The sequence below is a fragment of the Lolium perenne genome, chromosome 2 (genome assembly GCF_019359855.2).
Source record: "Lolium perenne isolate Kyuss_39 chromosome 2, Kyuss_2.0, whole genome shotgun sequence".
Taxonomy (NCBI): domain Eukaryota; kingdom Viridiplantae; phylum Streptophyta; class Magnoliopsida; order Poales; family Poaceae; genus Lolium; species Lolium perenne.
In genome coordinates, this window is record NC_067245.2 from 311,073,316 (window position 1) to 311,090,557 (window position 17,242).

Sequence of the window (17,242 nt, forward strand, 5' to 3'; positions counted from 1 at the left end):
GGACATGTATCCACTCTTGTTGGTGGAGAGTTTTCTAAAAGTCTTGTAAGAAGACCACCTTAGTAAGGTTAACAATGGAAGCAGAACTCACAACATTAGATACTTCAACTGTTGAAAACCAATGGATATGTTTTTCAGTCTTTGAGGGCTCTTGATGAACTTGCAAATGGTTGAAAACCAATATAGGCTATTCTCATGAACCATGACAACCAAACAATGATTGTCAAAGTGGATAGTTTTAAGGGTCTTATGAAGAGTCTAAAACTTGTCAAGAGAAGACTAAAATCTGTCAGAAAACTGAAAACTATGGAGTTATAGCTTTGGATTATCTCCAAATAGCTAATAGTCTGGCAAATTATCAAGAAATATGATAGACTGTGCATCGAGGGATATGTGTTTGATACGCATGTGAGTTATCGAGTGGGTAACCAAACCTATGCTATTAGAGATCTCGTGAAGCAGCTAGGACATATGAAAACAAACCAGATCATCCGTGTTAAGCGAATATCTCAATACTCCCACTTTATTATAGATGCAACTCTCTCATAGTTTCTGTAAGACATGTTAACTATGTCTTAATGAGTTATGTGCAATTTCTTCTGAGCGAAGACGCTGTCATACAAGGCGATTATTAGAGAACACACCTATATGAGCGGCACTGATGGTCAAAACGTGTGAAATTTGACTAAACTCTATAAAGCTCATGAAATACCGATGAGTATGACTTATAAGATCCACCTGAGGTGAAGCCTATTTGAGCCTAGTACCGTGGCAATATTGAGTGAAACTTGCTACACAAGACTGGCAATTCAAGGCCTAGTCCACTATTCAGTTGATCGGCGTGTGTGTGCATGCTCGCCTCATGTCCCTGTCTTTGAACGTGTGGTGGTTCGGTTCGTGCCTCCCCTCTCATGCTACAAGGAGAAGAATGACATAACAGATCCAGAATTCTACACTCCTTTACGTCTCTCTCCCGTGACCAGTTCATTTTGATGTGCTGCTATCTAGTCTTCATCCAAGTGACTACGATGCAGGACCATTTGGGAGAGAAGGCCTCCGAAACTCTATCCATCGAGAACCTACACCAGGAGACGGGCGGTAGGGTTAAGGAAGTGTGTCGCTGCGGCTTCTCGGTGATCTACGAGTCTTCACGGTCGGATTATTTCGTCTTCACCAACCTTAGCGGATTCGGCGACCCCGACAACACCATGAGCGACCTCAACAACGAAACTGGTGTGATGACCTTCCCGATCACGATGTACGTGCTCATACTCTCCTATCTTGCACCAGTACTTGCTCCATATTCAGAAATGCTAGATGTACTTCGTATGATGTCTATGATTAAGTTTGCTAGTGCGTCTGTGATGTTTTCGGTAATGAAATTCACTCATATTATTGATCGAACTCGCATGTTAAGTTTACATGTTACTATCTGAATACCCGTGGGCTTGCCATGGGAAGAAACAAAAATTCACGTTAGTTAAAAAAAAGATATGTGTAGACATTGTAAGAAGCTAAGAACATTTGTACCAAGAAAATACACGCTAGGAGACGACAAACATGAGCGGCTTCCACCCTCTTCAACTTTTTTTTTTTTGAAATTTTCCCTCTTCAACTTTCACATAACTATATATACATGCTCTGAATTTTCACGAACATCTACAACTTATAATGTGGTTGAAGTTGCCATAAGGTATGATTGATGACAAGTATGTGGTAGATAAAATCTTTTTGGTATTGATCTAAGGTTCTCTTGGAATATCAGACAAAACCAATAGGCAAAACCCCCAGGTAAGCAACGGAAAACCACTAAGTAGTTGAAAATAGTCAAGTTAAGCCATACACGATGCAAATTATAATTTCTTCATCAGTTATTCTTCGTTTTTTTTTCCATGGATGGACGCATGACGCATATATACCAGAGTTTCATCAAGCACAAAACAATCAACGAAATAGGAGGATGAGAGGGAGAGAATATTGCTGGACTGACAGAACATACCATTATATTGTCGGAGTCGCGTGTGAAGTTCACATTCATGTTATTCGAACTATCGCTGGCAGGTTCCTCTTGTGCATGCCGCGGAACGGCAATTTCCAAGCAGCCAATCCATCTCGAACCATTGCTCTCAACTAGCTGGTTCCAAAGCTCCTTATCTCGACCACGCCGAATCAACGATGTTCCACTTAGCTGGTCCGGCCACAACAAGAAACTGTATTCTAACGGGAGCGCGCGCTTATAAATAGCCCATGCACGTACATGCATTACACTACACCACAAGTTAGCTAGCCATGGAAAGCTTCAAGCTCTCTTTGCTGGCCTCCCTTCTCCCATTCCTCCTCTTCAACCTTGTCGCCGCCGGGGATGCCGGGGAGGAGCTTGGCACGTACATCATCCACGTGCAGCCCCAGGAGAACCACCTGTTCGGCTCGACCGACGACCGAAAGGCGTTTCACCAGTCCTTCCTCCCCAAGCATGGCCGTCTCCTGCACTCGTACCACCACGTCGCCAGCGGCTTCGCGGCGCGGCTTACACGGCGGGAGCTCGACGCCATCTCCGCCATGCCCGGATTCGTGACCGCCGTGCGAGACGTGATCTACCAGACACAGACGACGCACACGCCGCGATTCCTCGGGCTTGACACAGCCCGGGGCACGAGGAACTTGTCGGTCGGTTTCGGCGAAGGCGTCATTATCGGGGTGCTCGACACCGGCGTCTTCCCCATCCACCCCTCCTTCAGCGGCAAGGGCATGCCGCCACCGCCGGCCAAGTGGAAGGGGAGGTGCGACTTCAAAGGCTCCGCGTGCAACAACAAGCTCATTGGAGCTCAGACTTTCATCAGTGGCAGCCGCGCCCGCAGTCCACCGACTGACGAGGAAGGGCATGGCACGCACACTTCCAGCACTGCGGCAGGAGCCCACGTTCCGGGCGCTCAGGTGCTTGGTCAGGCCAGCGGAGACGCGTCCGGGATGGCGCCACGTGCGCACTTAGCCATGTATAAGGTTTGCAACGAGGAGGGCTGCGCCAGCGTGGACATCCTCGCCGGCATCGACGCCGCCGTGTCCGACGGCTGCGACGTCTTATCCATGTCGCTCGGCGGGCCGTCGATGCCATTCTACCAAGACAGCCTCGCCATCGGCACGTTCGCCGCCGCGGAGAAGGGTATCTTCGTCAGCATGGCGGCCGGCAACTCGGGTCCACTCCACAGCACGCTGTCAAACGAGGCGCCCTGGATGCTCACCGTCGCCGCCAGCACCATGGATCGTTTGATCCTCGCCAAGGTAATCATCGGAGGCGGACTCTCCTTCGATGGCGAGTCAGTGTACCATCCGGCGTTCAACCTCTCGGGGCCTCTCTTCTTCCCGCTTGTGTATGCCGGCGCGAGCGCGAGGCCCTTCGCCCAGTTCTGCGGCAACGGCTCGCTGGACGGCTTCGATGTGAAGGGCAAGATCGTGCTATGCGACCGGGGAAACAACGTCGGAAGGGTGGACAAGGGTGCCGAAGTGCTGAGAGCTGGAGGCGCCGGCATGATCCTGGCCAACCAGTTCATCGACGGCTACAGCACACTCGCGGACGCGCACGTTCTCCCGGCCTCGCACGTCAGCTTCGTCGCCGGACTAGAGATCAAGGCCTACATCAAATCCACGTCGAACCCGGAGGCAATGATCTCCTTCTTCCAAGGTACGGTCCTCGGCACGTCGCCAGCGCCGGCCATCACCTCCTTCTCCTCCCGCGGACCCAGCATCCAGAGCCCCGGAATTCTGAAGCCCGACATCACGGGCCCAGGCGTCAGCGTGCTTGCGGCGTGGCCGTTCCAGGTCGGCCCGCCAAGGTTCGACCTCAGGCCCACCTTCAACATCATATCCGGCACGTCCATGTCCACGCCGCACCTCAGCGGCATCGCGGCGCTGATCAAGAGCAACCATCCGGACTGGTCGCCGGCGCAGATCAAATCCGCCATCATGACCACCGCCGATGCCACCGACCGCTCCGGCACGCCAATACTCAACGAGCAGCACATTCCCGCCGACCTCTTCGCCGTCGGGGCCGGCCACGTCAACGCGGAGAAGGCCGTGGATCCAGGCTTGGTCTTTGACATTTCCACCGACGACTACATCGGCTACCTCTGCGGCAAGTACACGGACCACGAGGTCTCGGTGATCGCGCGCCGCCGGGTGCACTGCTCGGCCGTGACGGCCATCTCAGAATACGAGCTGAACTACCCGTCGGTCTCTGTACCGTTCACGCAGGAGACGCAGATGTCTACGAAGTGGGTGTATCGCACGGCGAAGAACGTCGGAGAGGAGCCGGCGGTGTACTACGCCCACGTCGACATGCCGGCGAACAGCTGTGTGAGCGTCAGCGTATTCCCGAGCTCGCTCTCGTTCGCCCAGACGAACCACGAGCAGAGGTTCCTGATAATCGTGTCGGCGACGAATAGCAGCGCCACGGCGCTGCAGGGCGCGGTCCGCTGGGTGTCGGAGAGGCACACCGTGAGGATCCCCATTTCAGCCACCTTTGCTGCGGAATAGAGCTTTGGACTGCTTGGCAACTTCTTCCGTAATGTCAATAATTAGTTGCCTTCGACACTCGAATACAAATGTAATAATCGTGCGTGTTCAATTTACCTATCCAAAATAAAAGAGGAATCTTTGTGGTTAAGATTAAAAGGCTCGCCTCACCATTTGCTTTTATTATAACTAGCGTCTTTGGTACAAATGAATTATGTATTCTGAATGTGTCTACAAATAAATTAGTAGTGTGTATTATGTATTCTGAATACTCCCGGAAAGTGTCTTTGGTACATGGACACCAGTGCTCTCCTCACTTTTAGATTTTTGAAAATTTTAAAATCTCACATTTCTAAGTCTCAAAAAATTATGACGTTAAATATATAGATAGATATATACGGGTGGGGTGTATGCAAAAAAGTCCCGTTAAAAAATACTTTGTATTTTAAACAATATAAAAAAGACAAAGTTTTGACAGTTAATGGAAGTAAATTAGTATTAAAATAGTGTATCCTTTTGTTAGAAATTTGTTTTTTATTTGTATTTTTCAAAATTTAAAGTATTTTTTACCGGGACTTTTTTGCATACACTTCTCATGAACATATCTATCTACATATTTAACGCCACAATTTTTGAAAACATAAAAGGGTGAGATTTTAAAATTTTAAAAAAACTGAAAGTGGAGGGAGCAATGGCACCCATGTGCACAAATTCCTGTCCGAATACTCACTCCTTTTATTTATCTGGTGTTCTGAGGGTTTTGAAAGTCAGACTTTATAAAGTTTGATAAAAAAATATTTGAAAAATATTAGCAACCATAATAGCAAATTCATATAATTTGCAAAAAATATAGCAAATTCATATAACAGAAATATATAGCTTATGTCGATCAGATTGGTATAACCTTTTTTGAAGCTCGGTATAACTTTTACATTGCAAATGTTTATATTATTTCTAAATATTTAGTCAAACTTTATTTGTTTTTTACCGTGACTACGGCGGGCATAAGCCAGCCTGAACATATATTCAGTCAAGTTGCCTATGAAAATTTTCAGCCTCTACAAGATGGGTTCAAATGAACCAGAGTACTCATGGGTTACAAGGATGGAGAAGAAAAAGAAAAACACACACCCACAACACACAAGACCGAGGAGAAAAAGTGGCCACCCCACAAACCTGGGGGACGGTTGGCCGATGAGAACTCATCGCAACCCAAGCACATCGATCACAAGGAAGAGCCCTAGGAACACGCAAGAGGGGCACCACAGCTCTAGTCCTCGTCGGAGTAATCGAACGGCATTGGATCACCGAGACCCAACAACGGCACTGCACCATCGACGTAATCGAAGGGAAGCGCGCATCTGATACCACCCTACGCACCGACACCATCTACGTCGAGGGGGTGGCCGAAAGGTTGCACGCAGCCAGACGACGCCACGACGCCTGTGTGCCACCAGCTGGAGTCGAAGGGCATCACCAAGCAGAGACACACCCATTGAGCACTCTCGCAAAGAGCACCCACAAGGCGCCATAGAGATCCGACAAGGACCCGACACCGGAGCCCAACAACCGGCAAGAAGAAGCCACCACCACCGCTGCCACGGCTCACCTCGCATCGGAGAGGAGACTACACCCATGGCCACCATCTGCAGAACCATAGGGCACACCAGATTAGAAGGAAACAACGTCCTCTATCACTGATGGCAAGACAGAGGAGCTCAACACCCAGCCACGACGCCCCCCCCCCCCCCCCCGGGTGGGAAGCACGTCACCACCATGGCCGCCATTGCGAAACCATGGCACTCGCCAGCCCCAGGGGCAACCCCCTCCAGGCTGATGTCTGAGTAAGAGGAGACAACTCTCGCAGCCACACACCGACCGCCAGAGGCCGGCACACCGCAGGCAGGCAGACCGCTGCCCGGCACCATGATGGTCAGCAAGAGGACCAGCCCACTCCTACTGCCACCAAGAAAGCCGAAGGCCCGAGGCCTGGAGGAGGGTGCTCCCTGCCACCGAGGCAGGACACAACAACCACCCCATCAGATCTGGCCGAACCAGATCTTGGACCACCGGACGCCACCTCCAAGAGCAGCAACTTCTGGCCCCATCAGTTTGACTTTGACTAAGCCTAGAATACAAACTAATTATTGTGGTATTGTGATCCAAATTCATTCTAAAGGGAGGCTAACTTCTAACGAGTAGCAAGGCCCGTCGCCGGTAGGCTCGGGCCGAAGCCCCCCCCCCCTTCGCGGTACGGATCGATGCCACCATCTATATATACCTCTTGTAAGCCGCCGACTAGGGTTTATCAGATTATAAGATAACCCACGAAGTTTGTAAACACTTCCTCTATATAGTGAAGTTTTGTTGGCCGACGCTCGTGGTTTTTACCTCTATTTGTTGGAGAGGGTTTTCCGCGTTAAAATCTTGTGTCCCATGCGTGCGTTCTTATTTCGATCTTTGTTATTTGCTTGTCGCTTTTATAACAAGTGGTATCAGAGCCTGTGTTTCATTCTAGGGTTTGTGACATATCTTTCTTGAAGTTCGATCTACCGCAGCTGGATTACACCACGAAATTTTTCTGCGGCAAGTGAAGATGAGGGCGATCCTCACCCAAACTTCCAATCTGGATGAAGCTCCGGAAGGATTCAGCAGGTCCGATGCAAAGACATGTGGTGAGTGTTGAACAACAGTATTATCATTTTCAGCAACTTTATTCTCTTTCCTCCATGTGCTCCACCTGCACACTAATCCTCTGTTGCTCATCATCGGAAACATCAGAAAAATCAACAGCATTAAAAACATATGTAGATGAACTCTTATGAAACATGACAGTCTTATTAAAGGCAACATTCCTGCTATGCAAAATTGTCTTAGTTTCTAGGATTCCATAACCTGTATGCCTTAACTCCTGAACCATAACCAAGAAACACACACTTAACAACTCTAGGTTCTAACTTTCCATTATCAACATGAGCATAAGCAGTGCAACCGAAAACTCTCAACTGTGAATAATCAGCAGGTGAACCAGACCATACCTCAATAGGAGTTTTCTTATCAAGAGGAATGCAAGGTGACCTGTTTATCAAGTAACAAGCGGTGGAGGCTGCTTCAGCCCAAAAACGTCTATGCATACCAGCATTAAACAACATGCAGCGAGCCTTGGAGATGATGGTCATGTTCATCCTCTCTGCCACACCATTTTGTTGAGGAGTGTATGGGATGGTGTGGTGCCTGACAATGCCTTCATCGCTGCAGTAATCATTAAAGATAGTAGAACAAAATTTCATGCCATTGTCAGTGTGAAGCAATTTAACTTTCTTTTCTGTTTGCTTCTCTACCATAACTTTCCACTTTCTAAAAGCATCAAATACATAAGATTTATGTTTCATAAAGAAAGGCCATACTTTTCTGGAGTAATTATCAATGATAGTAAGCAAGTAATTTGCACCACCAAGAGAAGTCTTACGGGAAGGTCCCCACAGATTAGCATGAACATAATCTAAAATCCCTTTGGTGGTATGAACGGAAACACTTAATTTAACTCTTTTATGCTTACCAAAAATGCAGTTCTCACAGAACTCAAACTTACTCAAATTGCATCCATCTAGCAGGTCTCTCCTGTGCAGTTCTGCCATGCCATGTTCACTCATATGTCCAAGACGCATATGTGCTGACGTGGGAGTTGGATTGCAACGTCGCCAGAAAGTAGCTTCCTTGTGACGGTAAAGCACACGTCCGTTGGGAACCCCAAGAGGAAGGTGTGATGCGTATAGCGGCAAGTTTTCCCTCAGTAAGAAACCAAGGTTTATCGAACCAGTAGGAGTCAAGAAGCACGTTGAAGGTTGATGGCGGCGGAGTGTAGTGCGGCGCAACACCAGGGATTCCGGCGCCAACGTGGAACCTGCACAACACAACCCAATTACTTTGCCCCAACTTGACAGTGAGGTTGTCAATCTCACCGGCTTGCTGTAACAAAGGATTAGATGTATAGTGTGGAAGATGATGTTTGCAGAAAACAGTAAAACGAGTATTGCAGTAGATTGTATTCGATGTAAAAGAATGGACCGGGGTCCACAGTTCACTAGAGGTGTCTCTCCCATAAGAAATAGCATATTGGGTGAACAAATTACAGTTGGGCAATTGACAAATAAGAGAGCATAACAATGCACATACATGTTATGATGAGTAGTGTGAGATTTAATTGGGCATTACGACAAAGTACATAGACCGCTATCCAGCATGCATCTATGCCTAAAAAGTCCACCTTCAGGTTATCATCCGAACCCCCTCCAGTATTAAGTTGCAAACAACAGACAATTGCATTAAGTATGGTGCGTAATGTAATCAACAAATACATCCTTAGATATAGAATTGATGTTTTATCCCTAGTGGCAACAGCACATCCACAACCTTAGAGGTTGTTGTCACTCCCCCAGATTTAATGGAGACATAAACCCACTATCGAGCATAATTACTCCCTCTTGGAGTTACAAGCAATGACTTGGCCAGAGCCTCTACTAGCAACAGAGAGCATGCAAGATCATAAACAACACATAGATAGATTGATAATCAACATAGCATAGTATTCATTATTCATCGGATCCCAACAAACGCACATGTAGCATTACAGATAGATGATCTTGATCATGTTAGGCAGCTCACAAGATCTAACAATGATAGCACAATGAGGAGAAGACAACCATCTAGCTACTGCTATGGACCCATAGTCCAGGGGTGAACTACTCACACATCAATCCGGAGGCGACCATGGCGGTGTAGAGTCCTCCGGGAGATGATTCCCCTCTCCGACAGGGTGCCGGAGGCGATCTCCTGAATCCCCCGAGATGGGATTGGCGGTGGCGGCGTCTCTGGAAGGTTTTCCGTATCGTGGCTCTCGGTACTGGGGCTATTATCGACGAAGGATTAAGTAGGCGAAGAGGTAGGTCAGGGGGGCTCACGAGGGGCCCACACCACAGGCCGGCGCGCCTAGGGCCTGGGCCGCGCCGCCCTAGTGTCTGGCCACCTCGTGGCCCCCCTTCGTTTCTCCCTCGGTCTTCTGGAAGCTTCGTGAAAAAATAGAACCCTGGGCGTTGATTTCGTCCAATTCCGAGAATATTTCCTTACTAGGATTTCTGAAACCAAAAACAGCAGAAAACAGCAACTGGCTCTTCGGCATCTCGTTAATAGGTTAGTGCCGGAAAATGCATAATAATGACATATAATGTGTATAAAACATGTGAGTATCATCAGAAAAGTAGCATGGAACATAAGAAATTATAGATACGTTTGAGACGTATCAATATGCCACAAATTAGTTTTATCATGTTCATCAGGTATAACAGCAGCATCAATACTAGACAATGTGCTACCTCTAAGAAAATATAACTTTGCAGAATTCATATCACCTATCATGTGAACGAGAGAACCTTTAGATACCTTCAGAACTCCGCGAGAACCGGAGTGTTTGTACCAATCAACATCAAGGGTACTAAGAGAGATCCGATTTCTGGCCATGCCAGATATGTGTCTCACATCTGTCAGAGTGCGTGTCATGCCATCATGTATCTTGATATGAACGGAGCCAATGCCCACGATGTCACGTGGGTTGTTATATATGATACGCACAACATCTCCACTCTGCACAGACTCATAAGTACTGAACCATTTTTTTGTTACAACAGATATTAAACGAACATGTAAAATCAAGTATCCACTCATCATTACCAGAAACACAACGAGCAAAAACAACTAGATAATCACCTTCAGAATTATCACTGGAAACAACAGTAGTTTTTCCATCACTGTCAGATTTGTTCTTCGGTTGGTAAGTAACTTTTTTTCCTTTTTCTGCAACTTCCAACAATCATCATATTGTGGTTAGTTTTCTTACAATACTTGCAGAACTTACTATATCGTCCCTTGTACTTTGAACGATCTCTATTGGTCTTGCTCTTATCTCTGTTGTAGTTGTTGTTTCTGTACTCGGTTCTGCCTCGGATGTGCAGTGCTTCTGCCTTAGGTGACGACCCCCCTACCTGCACCATAGATCTCATCTTTTCCCTCTGCTGGAGGGCCTCATATATTTCGGCAAGGGTTAGTTCATCACGACTGTATAACCGAGTGTCTCGGAAATTCGTAAAAGAATTAGCCAATGAGACTAACAGAAGAAGAGCGAGATCCCCATCTTCATAATTTACCTCCATGGACAACAGATCAGAACGATTTCTCTAAAGATCGATAGATGGTTCATCATCGACCCACCTTCTTGCAGCTTGTGCGAGAACAACTTCATCTTCACATGCATCTTACTGGTTAGATCTTTGGACATGCACCAGTTTCAACCACCCAGCCGACACTTCATGCAAGATATTATTGGATAGATGAAGCTGAAGTAAAGACAAAGCCTTACGGTCTTTGCTCTTTTCATCGTCGGTCCAGGTTTTGGCATCTTTCTTGCCAAATCCATCAAGAGCTTCATCCAGATCAGAAGTTTGGGCGAGGATCGCCCTCATCTTCACTTGCCACAAAGAAAACCTTGTGGTGTATTCCAGCTGCGGTAGATCGAATTTCAAGGAAGATATGTCGCAAACCCTAGATTGAAACACGGGCTCTGATACCACTTGTTATAAAAACGACAAGCAAATAACGAAGAACGATAAAGGAACACACGAACACGACACAATATTTTAACGTGGAAAACCCTCTCCAACAAAGAGAGGTAAAAAGCACGGGCGCCAGCCAGCAAAACTTCACTATATATGGAGAGTGTTTACAAACACTCTATAATCTGATAAACCCTAGCCGGCGGCTTACAAGAAGTATATATAGGCAGTGATATCGATCCGTAGGTTTGTGCTCCGTCTAGTTCTACACCATTCGATTGCATCGTGATTCGTGCATTAGTTGCAAGTGAGGTTGTAACTGAGACTTTTTAGTTACAAGTGGAGATATAACTAAGAAAAATGCTCCAAACATTTGAATTACTCTAAGATCATAGGTTCCAACTATGATTCGATAACATGATCTGACTGAGCGAGAATGAAGTTAATTCTCAGAAATAGAAACGGGCAGGGTATATGCATGTACTGCATTGCCTCATTGGAGGAATAGACTCCGGTGGGTATCGGCCTGTGTAAAACTAGGTTTTCGGTAGTGACTATCATACGCCTGGCGAGCCAAGGGATCAATTTGGCCTCCGGGAGGCTCAGCGCGACCGATATCAGATTGGTTGCCAGTTTGTCCTGTGCATGCCTCCGAACGTACGGAAATTCCCAAGCAGCCAAATCATCTGCAATACTCAGTCTTCCTCGCAAACATCTCCAGATTGTTGTGATATTTCACAGCTGCAAAGTTCCGTGTCTCGATCACACCGATGCCTACGCGGCTACGCACGTACAGCCACAACAAGAACCTGCAATCTAAAAGTAGCGTTTCACTTATAAAATCCATGCACGTACGCGCACTAGACCAGACCATCACAAGCTACTTACCTAGCCATGGAAAGCTTCAAGCTCTGCTTGCTGGCCTTCCTTCTCCCCTTCCTCTTCCTCGCCCTTGTCGCCACCGGAGAGACCGGAGACGAGCTTAGCACGTACGTCATCCACGTGCAGCCCCAGGAGAGCCACCTGTTCGGCACGTCCGACGACCGGAAGGCGTTTCACCAGTCCTTCCTCCCAGAGCACGGCCGTCTGCTCCACTCGTACTACCATGTCACCAGTGGCTTCGCAGCCCGGCTGACGCGGCGCGAGCTCGACGCGATCTCTGCCATGCCCGGGTTCGTCGCCGCGGTACCGAACGTGATCTACCACGTGCAGACGACGCACACCCCGCAGTTTCTCGGGCTGAACACGGACCTGGGCACGAGGAACCTCTCCGTCGGGCTGGGCGACGGGGTTATCGTCGGGGTGCTCGACACGGGCATCTTCCCCAACCACCCCTCCTTCAGCGGCGCCGGCATGCCGCTGCCGCCGGCCAAGTGGAAGGGCAGATGCGACTTCAACGGCTCCGCATGCAACAACAAGCTGATCGGCGCCCGGAGCTTCATCAGTGGCAGCAGCCCCGGCACCCCGCCGACGGACGAGGAAGGCCACGGCACACACACGTCGAGCACCGCGGCGGGAGCCATCGTGCCGGGCGCTCAGGTGCTCGGTCAGGCCAGCGGCGTCGCGTCCGGTATGGCGCCACGCGCGCACTTAGCCATGTACAAGGTCTGCGATGACTTTGGCTGCGCCAGCGTGGACATCCTCGCGGGCATCGACGCCGCCGTGTCTGACGGCTGCGACGTCATATCCATGTCGCTGGGCGGGGAGTCGCTGCCGTTCTACCAAGACAGCATCGCTGTCGGCACGTTCGCGGCCGCGGAGAAGGGGATATTTGTCAGCATGGCAGCCGGAAACTCCGGTCCACTCAATAGCACGTTGTCTAACGAGGCGCCCTGGATGCTCACCGTCGCCGCCGGCACAATGGACCGTCTGATCCTCTCAAGGGTGATCCTCGGAAACGGCGTCTCCTTCGACGGCGAGTCCGTCTACCAGCCAAACACCTCGTCGTCCGCTGTCCCGTTGGTCTACGCCGGCGCGAGTTCGACACCTTTCGCCCAGTTCTGTGGCAACGGCTCACTGGATGGCTTCGACGTCAAGGGCAAGATCGTGCTCTGCGAGCGCGGCAACAACGTCGCGAGGATTGACAAGGGCGCCGAGGTGCTGAGAGCAGGAGGCGCCGGCATGATTCTGACCAACCAGTTCATCGACGGGTACAGCACGCTCGCTGACGCGCACGTGCTCCCAGCTTCGCACGTCAGCTACGCCGCCGGAGTGGCGATTAAAACCTACATCAATTCTACCGCAAACCCGACGGCCCAGATTTCATTCGGCGGCACGGTCCTCGGCACGTCGCCGGCGCCGGCAATCACCTCCTTCTCCTCCCGTGGCCCCAGCATCCAGAACCCCGGCATTCTGAAGCCCGACATCACGGGCCCCGGCGTCAGCGTTCTCGCGGCGTGGCCGTTTCAGGTCGGCCCTCCAAGGTTCGACTTCCGGCCGACCTTCAACATCATCTCCGGGACTTCCATGTCGACGCCGCACCTCAGCGGCATCGCCGCGCTGATCAAGAGCAAGCACCCAGACTGGTCGCCCGCGGCGATCAAGTCCGCCATCATGACCACCGCCGACTTCAATGACCGCTCCGGCGCACCGATTCTCAACGAGCAGCATAAGCCAGCCGACTTATTCGCCACCGGAGCCGGCTTCGTCAATCCGGAGAAGGCCGTGGACCCTGGCCTGGTCTACGACATGTACAACGATGGCTACATCGGCTACCTCTGCGGGCTGTACACTAATCGGGAGTGCTCGGTGATCGCGCGCCGCCCGGTGGACTGCAGTGCCGTGGCGGTGATCCCGCAGTCCGCGCTGAACTACCCGTCAATATCGGTGGCGTTCGTGAAGGATTGGAACCCGTTGGCTCCGGTGGTAGTCGAGCGCACGGTGAAGAACGTCGGGGAGGCGACGGCGATGTACCGCGCCGAGGTCGACATGCCAGCGGGGAGCGCCGTGAACGTCACCGTTACGCCGAACGTGCTCTGGTTCGGCGGTAAAGTCCAGATGCAAAAATTCAAGGTGCTCGTGTTCCCGATCAAGGACAGCGCCACGGCGGTGCAGGGCGCCATCCGGTGGGTGTCGGACACGCACACCGTGAGGAGTCCGGTTTCGGCCACCTTCCCCTCACGCTAGAGTTTGCAAGAGCTGCGTGCCTTTGTCTCCATCCAGTTCTATCAACATATGATTTACTTCGACAGGTTTTCAGTGGTATGAGTTGGAATAAAAAAATGTAATGGTGCATGTTTGAGTTGATTTGTAAGACAACCCATGGCATTAGCCAAAAAACAGAGGAAATATGTAAGGTTCTTCGCTAATTTTGATATACTACGCGGAAGAAACATTAATGGAAACTTCGGAATGGTGCATTTGGCTACCAAGGCTTTGCGTGCCTGTCTCTTCCGATACTTCCGCTCAAGAATGATATGGCAAAGGCCATGGGAAATACTTTTGTACTTACACATATTGGCGTGGGTAATTCGAGCACCGCCTGTTTTACTTTGCGATTCGGATACAATAAGAAGAGAGAACACGAGTGGGAATCTCGAGAAATAAATCGATAGTCAAGAACACATCCACACCCACACCCATGCATGCGTGTGTACAAAATCCACTCCCCCAAAGCCCTCGACACGACCGTGTGCCCTGTTAAGTTAGGTATTTGTGTAAAACGGCGTAACTTTGGTCTACTTGGATAATCCCGAGCGATCTGTTTCTCACGTATATATATACACTTTGCGGTGCAAGCTTTACAAGACGTATAATACCCCAACTCTAATACAAGTCTGTACAGGAACTACTATATGTTTAACACCCTCCCTTAATCACAACTTAGCTAAGTTGAGATTATGTTTAAATTCTTCAAAACTACGAACAGGGAGAGGTTTTGTAAAGCCATCTGCAATTTGATCCTTGGATGGAATAAACCGAACCTCTTGTTGTTTCTTCATCACTCGTTCTCTGACGAAGTGAAAATCTATCTCAATGTGCTTTGCTCTTGCATGGATGACAGGATTTGCTGACAGGTATGTCGCTCCAAGATTGTCACACCACAAACATGGTGGTTGTAACAATCTTACTCCAAGTTCATCGAGTAAGGACTGTACCCAAATGACCTCAGCTGTAGCATTAGCTACAGACTTATACTCTGCCTCTGTACTAGACCTGGACACCGTTTCTTGCTTCTTAGCACTCCAAGAAATGAGATTAGGACCAAAGAAGATTGCAAACCCTCCAGTAGATCGATGATCATCTACACAACCTGCCCAGTCTGCATCTGAAAAGGCACTAACCAAGGTAGATGTAGATTTCATGAACGTGATCCCAAGTCCAACAGTCTGCTTAACATATCTCATAATGCGTTTGGCGGCTGTCCAATGCAGAGTTGTGGGAGCATGTAAATATTGACATACCTTATTAACTGCATAAGCAATATCTGGTCTAGTGAGGGTAAGATACTGTAAAGCACCTACCATGCTTCTATACTTGGTACTATCATCAGGACCCAACAAATCTCCTTCATGAGTTGTTATCTTCTCTGAAGATGATAATGGTGTAGGTGAACCTTTACAGTCTGTCATACCAACTCGTGCAAGAACATCTTGAGCATACTTTGTTTGATAAAAGATCAGCCCATCACGAACTTTCTGAACTTCCATACCTAGAAAGTAGTGTAGATCACCAAGATCCTTTAGAGCAAACTCTACTCAAATCCTTCAGCAATGCATCAGTTGCAGCCTGAGAAGAACTAGCAACTATGATATCATCAACATAGATGAGCATAAAAATGGTTATGGATGCCTTGCGATAGATGAATAGAGAAGTATCGGATTTTGAAGCAACAAACCCAAAAGATACCAGCTGAGTGCTCAAACGAGAGTACCATGCTCGAGGCGCTTGCTTCAATCCATATAGTGCCTTGTCCAATTTGCATACATAGTTTGGCTTGTATTGTTCTCATACCCAGGTGGATGTTTCATGTAGACCTCCTCTTCGAGAACACCATGCAAAAACACGTTCTTGACATCTAACTGTCGCAAACTCCATCCCCTGGAAACAGCCACTGATAACACAAGTCGAATAGTAGCAATTTTGACAACTGGACTGAAGGTATCCTCATAGTCTATACCATAACGTTGTTTAAAACCTTTGGCTACTAATCTAGCCTTGTATCTGTCAATGGAACCATCGGAGTTTCTCTTTATCTTGTAGATCCAACGACAATCAATAACATTAGTGCCACGTTGTTGTGGAACCAACCTCCAAGTTTGATTTACCATAAGAGCATCATATTCTACATCCATAGCCTCCTTCCAATTTTTATTAGCAAGAGCATCATCAAGATTAGAGGGTTCCTCAACAGCAGCCGAAAGAATCCAACGAACAGTACCATCTTTGTATTCTTTAGGTTTGGTAGTACCTTTTGAAGCAGGTGTAGCTGAAAGTGCATGGAGCCCCCATGTGTGGTTTTGGTAATTAATGACAATCCCTATGGACTAATGTTTGCATTAAGTTATATTTGTAGGAGTTGTTCATAGGCAATACTTGAACCATATGTTGGCATCAAGGTTGCAAAAGAAGAAATTGATGAAGGATATCAAGTGTCAACTATGTCTTGAATATGAAGATGAAGTGAGCCCTCAAGTTAGATGAAGATGAAGTGAGCCCTCAAGTTATCTTCCTTTGGTTCTTGAAAGTATTGTGCATGCATATTTAATATATGTATATCTTATGGCATGTGTTACTTTCTTTGATCCAATATATAGGGTAAACTCCATCAAATCCTAATTTGGCTAAGATGTGCATGAAATTCAATTTCATATCTATATGCACATAGAGTTTGTCCTATATGTTGTAGTATGTCTAACTACTTCGGGCCCAATTAGTTTGGGGACCATTTTGTACTTACCTTTGTGTTAGGTACAATGGATATGCATTGGATGCTTGTCTCACTCTTGGGAAGAAGTGGTGACTCAATGGTAACTTGAGGCAAGCTAGGATGGTCAACGAACACATATCTACTACATCCACACCAATGCTATCTTGGTAACAAGTATCTTCTCATGCATATTTTTCTTGTATCCAACCTTATGGTTGCATCTTGGCATGAATCTCTTGATTTGCAAATATTGTGCTTC

General features: G+C 48.2%; 2 protein-coding genes across 2 annotated transcripts; both read left to right on the forward strand.

Moving 5' to 3' along the window:
• Window positions 1-2,289: 2,289 nt before the first annotated feature.
• LOC127336846 (subtilisin-like protease) lies at window positions 2,290-4,564 on the forward strand. Its single transcript, XM_051363713.2, has one exon. The coding sequence runs from the start codon at window positions 2,290-2,292 to the stop codon at window positions 4,528-4,530; it is 2,241 nt and encodes a 746-aa protein (XP_051219673.1). The 3' UTR covers window positions 4,531-4,564.
• A 7,444-nt stretch (window positions 4,565-12,008) lies between these two features.
• LOC127330800 (subtilisin-like protease) lies at window positions 12,009-14,240 on the forward strand. The gene has a single exon (XM_051356888.1). It carries the CDS (start codon window positions 12,009-12,011, stop codon window positions 14,238-14,240), a length of 2,232 nt encoding a protein of 743 aa, XP_051212848.1.
• The last annotated feature ends 3,002 nt before the right edge of the window (window positions 14,241-17,242 follow it).

Excerpts from the sequence above, each read along its gene's own strand:
- LOC127336846 (XM_051363713.2), top strand. The coding sequence starts at position 2,290 with ATGGAAAGCTTCAAGCTCTCTTTGCTGGCCTCCCTTCTCCCATTCCTC.
- LOC127330800 (XM_051356888.1), top strand. The coding sequence starts at position 12,009 with ATGGAAAGCTTCAAGCTCTGCTTGCTGGCCTTCCTTCTCCCCTTCCTC.